The sequence below is a fragment of the Pelophylax lessonae genome (assembly GCF_965119305.1).
Source record: "Pelophylax lessonae genome assembly, chromosome: 4".
NCBI lineage: Eukaryota > Metazoa > Chordata > Amphibia > Anura > Ranidae > Pelophylax > Pelophylax lessonae.
In genome coordinates this window covers 247,862,218-247,875,487 of record NC_138771.1, presented here as the reverse complement: position 1 = coordinate 247,875,487, position 13,270 = coordinate 247,862,218, and the positions used below count along the sequence as shown (strand labels likewise).

Sequence of the window (13,270 nt, the reverse complement as noted above, 5' to 3'; positions counted from 1 at the left end):
CAACTTCTACTGATGAGTAAATATACCCATAGGGTGAAGGGGTGGGGAACACGGAATAATGGTGTGATCAATTATCCAGATTATCTAGACCAATTACCACGGATAATTGGTCACACCATTGTTCTGCCTGGCCATACAGGGCTGATTGATGGAGTGCTGCAGAGATGGTTGTTCTTCTGGAAGGTTCTCCTCTCTCCACAGAGAAACACTGGAGCTCTGTTAGAGTGACCATCGGGTTCTTGGTCACCTCCCTGACTAAGGCCCTTCGCCCCAATCACTCAGTTTGCCCAGGTGGCCTACTCTAGGAAAAGTCCTGGTGGTTCCAAACTTCTTCCATTTACAGGTGATGGATGCCACTGTGCTCATTGGGACCTTCAATGCTGCAGACATTTTTCTGTACCCTTCCTCAGATCTGTGCCTTGGTACAATCCTGTCTCGGAGGTTTACAGACAATTTCTTGGACTTCATGGCTTGGTTTGTGTTCTGACATGCACTATTAACTGTGGGACCTTATATAGACAGGTGTGTGCCTTTCTAAATCATGTCCAATCAACTGAATTTATCACAGGTGGACTCCAATCAATTTGTAGAAACAATCTCAAGGATGATCGGTGTAAGGCCCCTTTCACACTAGTGCGACTTGTTCCGCGATTTTGGACCGCAAAATCACATGACAAGTCGTTTTCCATTATTTTCAATGAGCCCCATTCATATCAGTGCGTTTTGAAGTCGCACCGACTTCAAAGTAGTTCCTGCACTACTTTGCCACGATTTGATTGCGTTTTGAGCCATAGCCATTGCTTTCAAAATCGCGGCAAAGTTGCGTCAAAATTGCGGTAAAATCGCGTCGCATAAGTGTGAAAGGGGCCTAAACAGGATGCACCTGAACTCAATTTGAGTGTCTTGGCAAAGGCTGTGAATACTTATGTACATGGGATTTTTTTCGTTTTTTACTTTTAATAAATTTGCAAAGATTTCAAACATACTTCTTTCACGTTGTCATTATGAGTTATTGTTTGTAGATTTTTGAGGAAAATAATTAACTTAATCCATTTTGGAATAAAGCTGTAACATAACAAAATGTGGAAAAAGTGAAGCGCTGTGAATATTTCTGGATGCTCTGTATATGTGTGCTGCAATCTCATTAGTATCTTTCAAGGTCATTTTACTCCACTAAGCAATCGCTAAGCTTTTCCAAGAATTTTACAGAAATCCCTTTGGAGATTTTTGTGTGAATGGTGTGACATTTAAGTATCTCTTAATACGAACAAAGGTCATAGCAAAGTTGACTGTGAATCAATACCTGTTTTCCATGATGTGCTAAAAACGTCTGCCATAGCAGTTTATCTGACAAATAATTTTGGTAAAATATTACTGCTGTTTTCCAGTGTTTTGTAAAATCTTCTTCTAATACAAATTGAATAAAACAATGCCTTGGGTGTTATTTCAGATACAAGGAAGCCGAGGAAGACTGCACACAAGCCTTAGCTCTGGATACAACATACGGGAAAGCTTTTGCCAGAAGAGGGACTGCAAGAGTAATGCTTGGAAAGCTAAAGGAAGCAAAAGAAGGTGACTAAATATTAAAGAACTGACTGGCATCTAGATACCTGATATGTTCATAAGGCGTGTCACATACTTTCATAGATGACATCCCTGTAATATCACAATTAGCTAATTAGATTGAACTCCATAGTTATTTTGGGCAGGTAGTTAAAGGTAGTCCCACTTTTGTGGGGAAAAAAATAACAACAAAAATAAATATAGCATATACACAAGTCATATTATAATCAAATATTATTATAAATTACTTTTCCTTTTCAATCTGCAGTGCTGTAATTTTATGTAAAATGCAATATGGCTACCTGGAGGCGTTCTGTACACAAAGGAGGCATTAAATGCCCTCCAGAAACGTAATTTCCTGTTTTTGTGATTGGCTCTCTAAATGTTCCTAGAAGTCTGCAGTAAGATAGTCTAAGATGGCACTAAGACAAGTCAGATTTTGGGCATCCTCTTCAACAAAAATTTTGTTTGGTGGTAAACTTCCAAAGGAAAATCACATCTAAAGGGATGCAGGCGCTGACACTTTCCTTATTAGAACCCTGCAAGTGCAACAGCTGATTGATAATTATAAAGTCACATCCATTCACTTTGCACATTATTATTATATAGGATTTATATAGCGCCGGCGCAGCGCTTTACAACTTGAAGGTAGACAGTACAAATACAATACATTTTAATACAGTAGGAATCAGAGGGCCCTGCTCGTTAGAGCTTACAATCTGGACACAGACAAACCGCTATTTTTTCAGAATAACAAAAGGTAGGAATCTGCAACAAAGTTTGTGAAAGTGTTGTTTAAACCGCATCATAAAAAAACGATCAAAAAATGCTGTGCTACATGCTGTTCATACTCAGTCACTATGATATATGTTTTCTCTATTCTGCCAAAAAAACCTGGTTGATCCAGCTGCTCTCTATCTAACCCTTCTGTCCAAGTCCCCAATTCAGCTAGGGATTTTGCAGAGCAGTGTTGGCAGCTCTGCACATGCTCAGTTTTCAGTGAGTTTCTATGCTGAGCATTTACTCCCTATCACATCTGAGCAGCCCGTGTGACTATACAGTCATGCATAGGGGTGTATACACAGTGGTAAATCTCAGCCCACTAGCACCCACCCACCGCCTCCATGCCCACTAACCAGTAGATTAATGGAGCCTTCACCTCCCTCTTATTCTAAGACACAGGCTGGAGGGGCATAACACAACCTGTGACTGACAGATTTTCTGCCCACACCATGTTATTGCCAAAAAAATAATAACCTTTTGATTTCAAATATATATTTGCATGACCATTTAAAACAGTTTATTGATAGTAATTATTTTTTTTTTACTCCGTATTCCAAAGACTGTTTTTTTCTTTGTTTTGAACATGTGACCAGTAGCAGGGGACTAGAAGCTCCCTCTTCTTATGTTTCCCTGCTGACAGGCTAGGGAAGAACGGAGTCATGTGACAGCTTATATCTATTAGGAAAAGGTACTTAGATTTATTTTTTTTATCAATAAAATTATAGTGCCATCATCCACATACAGAAATAGAAGGGAAAAAGCAAGTTAAACCGTGTTTGTTTAGTATTACTTTAAATTCCCTGCATAACATCACAACTGAGTATAAAAGAGAAGAGCGGTGCCTCTTAAGTGTAGAAAAATGGTTACATTTAATGAAGGTACAACATTTAGCAACTCACATGGTTGATGATTAAAACGGGAACATCTAAGTATGCCGGAATCCGGGGTAATTCTGTCCACATAGACCATCCTCCGCATCGTCATTAACGTCATCCCTTCCACGCTGCGCACTACGAGTGCTTCAAGGCTTCCCTTTCAGATTGCTCTTCTGCAGGGTAATCTTCCCGGTCACGATTGTAGACTGACAGCGGTGAGAGCCAGCAGGGCGGAGGATGGTCTATGTAGACAGCTTTACCCCGGATGCCTGCAGGCTTACAGTAGATGTGCCTCTTTCAATCATCAGCCATGTGAGTTGCTAAATGTACCTTCATTAAATGTAACCATATTGCTACACTTAGAGGCGTCTCTCTTCTCTTTTATGGTCGTTAGCTCCTGCTGGGTTTTTCTTCTAATCCCCTTGTGGAGGCGCCATTTGTGGATGGACATTTTATGGTTACACAATCACATTAGAGCTAAGAAATTCCGCGCTTGTGGACGAAAGAGAAGGCTGCAGCCTACCTCCAAATCGGTGAAAAACAGCTAATCTGGTGTTATTAAGGTGCTTCCAATGCTTTAAGGGTGGTGTGGGTGATGGGTGAAACACACAGGTGCACCCCTCCAATTGCTCCCGCACTCACCAGAGGTATGTACCCCTACAGGGGTAACAAGCCTTATTGCAACGTTGTCTGTGAGACTCCTGAGGGAGGGGGGTGTCCCCCTTTTTTGCCAGATAATAGGATCTCCTCTTAAGTGCAGTCGATGATGATATGTAAGGGAGAAGTACTGATATAGTGATGTACCCTTTAAAAAATAGCTTTATTGCAAAAGATTAAAAGTCGGGTACTCACATAAAACTCAATGGTAACGGGCATCTAAGCAGTAGGGGCCGCGAGTCCCTCATTGGCGGCCCCTTCCGGGAGGATTTGCGGGTCAGCGACCGGATCTGCGTTGCAGTGGGGGGGAAATGACATAATCCGCACGCCGCGTTTCGTCAGAGCTGACGCACCGGATGACGTCAGCTCTGACGAAACGCGTCGTGCGCGATTACGTCATTTCCGCCCCACTGCAACGCAGATCCGGTCGCTGACCCGCAAAGCCTCCCGGAAGCGGCCGCCAACAAGGGACTCGCGGCCCCTACTGCTTAGATGCCCGTTACCATTGAGTTTTATGTGAGTACCCGACTTTTAATCTTTTGCAATAAAGCTATTTTTTAAACGGTACATCACTATATCAGTACTTCTTCCTTACATATCATCATTGACTGCACTTAAGAGGAGATCCTATTATCTGGCAAAAAAGGGGGACACCCCCCTCCTCCCTCCCTCAGGAGTCTCACAGACAACACTGCAATAAGGCTTGTTACCCCTGTAGGGGTACATACCTCCGGTGAGTGCGGGAGCAATTGGAGGGGTGCACCTGTGTGTTTCACCCACACCACCCTTAAAGCATTGGAAGCACCTTAATAACACCAGATTAGCTGTTTTTCACCGATTATTGAATATATATTCTTTTAAACACCACGGATTTACCCAGCAACAAAAAGACTGTTGATTTGTTTTTTTGGGACTATTATTTCACTGCATGAGCACTATTTACTGTTGTATTTATTCGCTATCAGCACAGATGTGATTTTACTGTATTTTATTTATTATAATATTTATTGCACGGATCACTATTTGTACAGGCAAGGCACACATAATACCAAGTGTGCTTTCAAACACATCTTTTTTCATTGGCACAATAATTATTTACTTACTGTCTGCACTTAAACACTTTATAACACTCCAACTAAGGAGAGCATTTTGTATATTAACTTTGATGTTGTTTTTACACTGAGTCTTCATTTACCAATTAACACTATAGCACTTTAAATAGGAATATTCATTTTTATTTATCACTTAAAATTAGGCAGCGCCACTTTACCTGACCTTGCTTATACACAATCACATTGCTATAATCTTTTTATTTGGACTATAAATTGAAGGAGTTATGAATAAATGGTTGCGGAACGAATTATCTGAGTTTCCATTATTTCTTATGGGGAAACTCGCTTTGACATATGAGTGCCTTGGATTACAAGCATGTTTCAGGAAATCCAAGGTTTTACTGTAAATAAGAAGCGGCCCTAAATCCTAATGGTGCAATCATAAATAATTATATGGTAAATAATGTGGCATGAAAACAATTAAACATGCAGTGAATAAAATATGAGCAAAATATATCATTAAACAAATATGTAGAAAAAAGCAATCATGTGAAAGTGATATAATGAAATAGGTGCAAAAGCCAGTCCTTTTCAATAATAAACAGAAGTGTCCATAAAGTGCAAAAGGGTATATAAGTAACATTGATTGACAAAATCCACCACCAAGCACTAACACTTATGCCCCATACACACGTGCAGATTATCTGCAGACTTTTGTCTGCAGACTTACCTTTTCTATGTAGTGCAAGGGCCTGCCGGATTGCATACAAATTGAAAGTGTTTAGGTTTGACCTCATATTATATGGTTTTGGTAAGTCTGCAGACAAAAGTCTGCAGATAATCTGCACGTGTGTATGGGGCATTAGAGATAGATAGCATGGACCATAAATTATAATGGTCCTAAAAGCACAAAAAAAAAACCAGCATCCGAGATAGGCGGTGGCTGCTGAGCAGCAGCTCCAAAAAGACTAGGAAAAAAAAATTAACAAGCATATAGTGAAGCCTGCTAACATTAAGTCCCTTTATTTAAAATATGTAACAAGTACCTTAGATAGGTTGTTAACAGGCACAAACAAGTCAAAAACCAGCAGACTGTCAGCTCATGACAAAGAAATGCCGTGAGTAACGGCTAAGCAAGCGTGGTGTCTTCCCAGGAGCAGGCTGAGTGTCCGATACGCAACTTATCTAAGGTACTTCTTACATATTTTAAATAAAAGGACTTAAATGTTAGCAGGCTTCACTATGCTTGTTCATTTTTTTATTTTTTTATTCCTGATCTATCTGGAGCTGCTGCTGAGCAGCCACCGCCTATCTCGGATGCCGGGTTATTTTGTGCTTTTATGACCATAGTAATTTATAATCCACGCTATCTGTTAAGAAGCATATGGTAAGTGTTGGTGCTTGGTTATGGATTTCATCAATCAACGTTACTTCTACACCTTTATGGACACTCTTGTTTATTATTGAAATGGACTTTTTCATCTAAAGGACTTTTTTATGTTCACCTAACACTTGATTTTGCGCCTATTTCATTATATCACTTTCATATGATTGTTTTTTCTACACATTTTTTAATGATATATTTCGCTCATATTTTATTCACTGCCGCCGGAGGCTCGCTCCCGCTGTATTCAGTCACAGCGGGAGTCGGGCCAGGGGAGGAGTGGCGGTGATCGCCGCTGCTCTTCCCTGATCGTCGGGGATCGAGTGTGGAGATCCGCCTGCTTGTGTAAACAAAGCGGGCGGATCTCCTAAGTGACAGGCAGGGTCAGATTGCAGGGTTCAGCATAGCTGAACCTGCGATCTGTCCTTGTGTCACATAGTCCCCTTCCCCCACACACGTTAGTAAGCACCAGGCATACATTAACCCCTTGATCACCAATAAAAATGAACCCCTTCCCTGCCAGTGTCATTTTTACAGTAACAGTGCATATTTATAGTACTGATTACTGTAGTAATGTCACTGGTAACCCCAAAAGTGTCAAAAATGTCAGTCAAGGGTCCGATCTGTCCGCCGCAATGTCGCAGTCCCACAAAAAAAATCGAAGATCGCCACCATTACTCGTTTAAAAAAAAAAAAAAACACCAAAAACGACAGAAATCTTTCCCTTAGTTAGTAAACGCAATAACTTTTGCGCAAACCAATCAAAATACGCTTATTGCGATTTTTTTTTTTACCAAAAATATGTAGTAGAAAACAAATTGGCCTAAAATGATAAAAAAATTTGATTTTTACATTTTTTTGGGGGGGGAATTTCATATAAAAAATGTGAAAAATATTGTTATTTTTTCAAAATTGTCGCTCTTTTTTTTTTTTGTTTATAGCGCAAAAATCGCACAGGTGATCAAATACCACCAAAAGAAAGCTCTGTTTGTGGGAAAAAAGGAAGTAAATTTCGTTTGGGTACGGCGTTGCATGACCGTGCAATTGTCAGTTAAAGTCGCACAGTGCCGAATCGCAAAAAGTGGCCCAGACGTAAGACAGCAAAATCCTCCGGTGGTAAAGTGGTTAACCACTTCCCCTTAGGTGGACGTCCTATAACATCCTGTGCTTTGAGTGGGGATATCTGAATGATGCCTGCAGCTGCAGGCATCATTCAGATATCATTTTTTTCAGCCGGCGATTCCCTTCACCATAAGAACAATCATAGCGGCATGATCGTTCTTACACGCGGCAGGGGACATCCCTCCCTCTTGCCGCCCTCCGGTGCGTCTACCGGCTCGCCCATGCGATCGGTGAGCTGGAGAAGGAATCATTCGCCAGCGGCAGTGTCACCATAGAGACTGCGAGGACCAGATGGTCCCCAGCAGTCTCTGTGACTCTCGGAGGCCCAGGCGCGATGTGATGACGTCACGCCCAGCCTGGCAGATTTTAATACTGCACTGATCTCGGCTAAATAGCCGAGATCGCTTTTTTTTTATTTTTTATTTCAGGCTTTCTAGCCTGCAGGGGAGATCTGAGGTCTTATTGACCCTAGATCTCCCTATAAAGAGGACCTGTCATTCATTATTTTTTTTACAAGAGATTTTTACATTTCTTGTATTAGGAATAAAAAAAAAAAAATAAAAAAGGGAAAGTGTAAAAATAAAATAAACGATAAAAAAATTTAAAAGTGCCCCTGCGTGCTCGCACGCGGAAGCGAAGGCATGCGTTTGCCGCGGCCACATATGTAAACGCCGTTCAATCCATACATGTGAGGTATCGCCGTGAACGTTAAAGCGAGAGCAACAATTCTAGTCAAAGACCTCCACTGTAACTCTTAACTGATAATCTGTAAAAAGTTGTAAAGCGTCGCCTATAGAGCTTTTTAAGTACCAAAGTTTGGTGTCATTCCACGAGTGTGCACAATTTTAAAGTGTTACATGTTCAGTATCTATTTACTCAGCATAACATCATCTTTCACATTATACAAAAAAAATTGGGCTAACTTTAGTGTTTTTTTTTCCCCCCAAAAAAACACGTTTGTAAAATTACTGTGCGACATAAAAAGTTGCAATGACCGCCATTTTATTCCCTAGGGGCTCTGCTAAAAAAAAATATAATGTTTGGGGGTTCCGGGTAATTTTCCAGCAAAAAAAATGATGATTTTTACATGTAGAAGCGGAGTGCCAGAAATCGCGCGGTATGGAAGTGGTTAAGGGATCCGTACCCTTTCGCTGAGGTTGATTTTGTGGAAGCCAACTGTCATGTTTGTTTTTCCACTCAGATAATATACTGTTCTAGTAGTTTTAAGTGTCTTGCCAATGTATGCTTTTTTGTAATACATATTATCTTCTCTATAAAAGGTTTGAAAATGTTTTAATATTATTTTGACTGTTGTAGATTTTGAAATGGTTTTAAAGCTGGAGCCTGGTAACAAGCAAGCGGCATCAGAACTGGCAAAAATATCTCAGGCAAGTATATTGATCAAAAGTTATTTGGGTGAGCAGCATGCTGTGGAAGTTCTATTCTGTTTGTTTTGTCCACACATCCCAGCTTTAAATGCTTGCTCTTTGCAACTGTCTTCCATTAGTTATCTGACTGAATATTTTTATATATTGTAGCTGTAGCGGTAACAGGTTATATTTCATTATTGGCTAGGTGCCAATAATGCTAAAATATAATATTTCCATACAAGTAAAATTAGTAATTGAACTTTTACTGTTATACATCTAAACATAGCAGGCTTGAATTGTGTTCGCTATTGATCAGTGGAAAAGTTTGTAGTTAAGCAATACCTTTTTATTTATTGGCTAACTGGTGCAAGCTTTCAGGACCCCTCAGCTGCCTTTTTCAGGCATTCCCAAACGTTTGCATCTGTAATAACTTAAAGCGGTTCTTACCTCTCCAGGGATCCAGCGCGGTCCTAACCTGAGCTGACTCTTCGGCCATTTTCAGGTCCAGGCACTGGCATGCTTCCTTTCGGAAGCCGGCTGTAACTGCTTGCAACTACATCGTAGGCTTCCCACGGCCCATGCGGGAGCCACGCTGCACTTTGTGAATGGTTCCAGAGCTTTCTGGGGAAGGCTGTGGGGGAAGGAGGTCAACTTTCTCTTGGATCGATGTGGGGCTCTGATCAGAAGTTGTAGTGGGTACCTGTCAAAACCAGGTACCCGATCCCTGCCAAAAAAAAAAATGCCAAAACCTAAAATGGTTCTAAAGGCAGATGGTTTTTTATCTTAATGCTTTCAATGCATTAAGATAAAAAACTTTCTGTGTGCAGCAGCCCTGCTAATACTTACCTGAGCCCCATCTCGATCCAGCGATGTTTCACAGGAGACTCAGCGGTTCAGGACTCTCCCTCCTGATTGGTTGAGACATACAGCGAGCACCATTGGCTCCCTCTGCTGTCAGTGAGCCAGTGAGGAGAGAGAAGAGGCGGGGCTGAGCCACAGCTCTGTGTTTGAATGGACACACAGCTGCTTGCTGTAAGGGCACTCAGCAGGAGGGAGAGGTCAGGAGCGCTGGTGAGGGACCCCGAGAAGAGGAGGATCTGGGCTGCTCTGTGCAAAAGCACTACACAGAGCAGCTAAGTATGACATGTTTTTTTTTTTTTAATCACTTTAGTATCACTTTAAAGAGGAGGGTGGGAGAAGGCAGACAAGGGGAACTTGCCCTTTAGGGTGAAGTTCCACTTTAAGTTACCTAATAAAAGGTGTGTAAATGTATGTAAAAAAATGTATGTATGTGGGTGCAGGGTGACCTTTGGAAAAGAGTGTGGGCACCTGGGTAAGTGGGTAAATAGAAGACAGTGAAGGTGCGCTGGTGGCTGGGAAAATAAAAGTGGTGCACTACAGCTGGGCAAGGTCAAAAAGGTTAAACTCTGGGTAAGCAGATAGTCAACTGGGGGTTGATGGTAGGGTGGGGGGGGGGGGATAGTTGCCACAGAAGACTCCAGTATAAAGAAAAAGGCACAATCTTTTTCAACTTGCCTTTAACAATGCCTTTAGATAGTGTTGCATTTTGAATCCATTTGTTGTTTGTAACCGCTAGGAATGCGACCCATACTAGACGTTGAAGAGTGATAATGTGCTGCATATAGAATACCCTAGAAATGTTTACCATTTTGCTATTTTGCATAAAGAATGCTATAGAACTTTAGCTGGGTATGTCTCTTCCTATCATCCTCACTCTTCTTTCTTTCAGTGATTACACTTGGCTAGGAATGTCTTCCCATGCTATTCTGATTTCAGCTTTACGTGTGTGATTACATTTACATTACAATACATCAGCATTTACTACAAAAACACACACCTTGGAAAATTCTCTGTTTTGTTTTCTCTGTAGTGATTGGGCCTGATCACACCTGAATTGCCGTATAATTTTTAGTCCATTTATTTCAATGGACTGAAATGGCATTGGATTGCACCAAAAGTAGTGCATGCACTTTTAAAAAAAAAAACTGCAGCGGATGGCATGATACTGTGGTACCATGCGATTCGGGGCAGGCAATCGCACTGCAATTGGGATCTGTGTTTGGGGTGTCATTAGAATTATATCGACACTCACAGCAGATCACACACCCAGTGAATTTTGAATGTGGTGAGTGAAACGCATGGTACCGGAAACCAGTGTTCTGTGTGCATTTCCTGCACCACGTTCAGAATGCTCTGGGTGTGCGCTCTGCTGCAGGTGTCAATATAATCCTATACATACACAGGGAAAACCTGTCCAAAACATCCAAGTCGGGTGCTCGTTAGATCCGCAATCCCGGCAGCTGTATTCATTAGAAGTAGAAAACTGCACTCCGGCTTGAAGATGAATAAAAATATATTTATTGAAGAATCCAAAAATCCATAGTTGACAAAAATATCAGAGACAGGGGACAAAACATAGTTAATGCATTTCCCGAAATCAAATTTGCTTAATCATAACTAATAGTTAAAAAGTTAAACATAAAAGTTATGATTAAGCAAATTTAATTTCGTGAAACGCGTCAACTATGTTTTGTTCCGTCTCTGATATTTTTGTCAACTATGGATTTTTGGATTCTTCAATAAATATATTTTTATTCATTTTCAAATCGGAGTGCAGTTTTCTACTTCTAATCAATATAATCCTAACAATACCCCAAATGCATATCGCAAACGCAGTGCGTTTGCCTGTCCTAGATCGCATGGTACTGAATCGCACAGAAATCACACAGGAACGCAGACTTCATTCCTGTTCGGTTCAGGTGTGAAATGGCCATAAAGCAGAAGGCTAGGTTCACACTGTTGTAGATGGTTGCGGGTGTGGGACAGCGTGTAAATCGCACCTATTCCTGTATTAGCAACCACCTGCAGCCAAGTAGCACTGTTCTATTGAAGATGCGTGGGGCTGACATTCATTCTGTTGTGTGTAGCTGGTAAGGGACAGGAGCAAAAACAGTGAATCGTTCAAGCGAACCAATAGTGAATACTGCAAATGAAGAATGTCCATAAAGAGATCATGGCCAGCAGCTGTTACATGTCCCATTATAAATACAACAAATGTTATTGATAAATTAGTTTCCTTTTGAATGTGAGGGAATCAAGGTTTGTGGTGAATGGGACTTGATCTTGTGACCTCTCAGACAACGATTATTCTTAATGTATGCAGCAAAAGATCTGATGAGCATTCGGTGGTTAGGAATCAGTGAAGAATTATAAGGAACATATATTTACCATTTTATAAATATGTCTTTAAATCTTTCTTAGTCATTTCTTTTCGTCTTTGTACTGACATCTCTTTGAACAATGTAGATTTTTATTAATTAATTTGCTGCTCTAGGAACTTGGTGACAAAACAGTAATGCCCAGCCAGAATGATCTTGCCAGTCAAAGTAAAGGGAGAGATGAAAGAAAATATGTGAAACCAGTAGAAAAACCTGCACATCTGAGGTCTACGGTAAGTGCATAACATCTCACAGGGATTTGTGTAACATGACGCGCTTGTGTTTCATATTTTCTTTTATTATACAGTCATGTGTTTCAGAATATTCCTTGTTTTCACCTTTAACTAAAACCTGGCTAGGAGTGATTTATAACAAGTGGCAAATATCAAGAGTTCACATGTGTCTATCTCCTAGTCCAGTGGTGTCCAATGCAGGGCAGATGGTTACATTTCACTGGCACTAATTACCAATGCAGGGGTGGGATGGGAGGGTTGTGGTACATTTCGCTGCCACTGACTCCATTGACTATTCATTGCCACTGACTGCACTGACCACCACTGCAGGGCAGGTGGTTACATTATTACAGAGTATATTTAATTCATTAACACACAAAAATACTTGATTTGCACAATGGTACTTAAAACTGACAACTCTGTCACAAATTAAAAATCCACCTGGGGTCATTCCCATTAGGCCCTACAGCAAAGGGTGACTTTTTACATTTTCCTGGAGTTGGTCTTTAACGCCCTTCTGCCCAGCCTATTGTACTATGACGGCTGAGCGGGAGCCCTGTTATCCTTGGAGGACGTCATCTGACGTACTTCCAGGATTGCACCTCGTGCGTGCCCCATGGGCTGTCCTCCGGCGCTATGTCTTTTGTCGAGGCAATCTGTCTGTAATGATTATCAGTGTCCTGGTCATCAGTCTGTGCCCACCGTTGCTGCCAATCAGTGCAGCCTCCTTAGCGCACAAAACTACCTGTTTTCAAAATGTTATAATAAACTATGAAAAGTTTTTTTTTTTTTTTTTTTTCAAAATTTTCGTTTTTTTTTAAATTTATTTAGCAAAAAATAAACACCCAGTGGTGGTTAAATACCACCAAAAGAAAGCTCCATTTGTGTGAAAAAAATGATATAAAATGTGTTTGGGTACAGTGTTGCATGACCATTTGTCACTCAAAGTTTCGACAGCTCTAAAAGCTGAAAATTGGCCTGGGCAGAAATGG

The 13,270-nt window shown here is 40.9% G+C and overlaps 1 protein-coding gene across 1 annotated transcript in view; it reads left to right on the top strand.

The window, feature by feature from the left end:
- RPAP3 (RNA polymerase II associated protein 3) overlaps window positions 1–13,270 on the top strand; it is a 120,023-nt gene that overhangs the window by 37,252 nt on the left and 69,501 nt on the right. Inside the window, exons 10-12 of the mRNA XM_082254380.1 lie at window positions 1,451–1,572; window positions 8,754–8,824; window positions 12,162–12,278. Coding sequence (XP_082110506.1) covers window positions 1,451–1,572; window positions 8,754–8,824; window positions 12,162–12,278 — 310 coding nt within the window. The remainder of the gene's footprint in view (window positions 1–1,450; window positions 1,573–8,753; window positions 8,825–12,161; window positions 12,279–13,270) is intronic.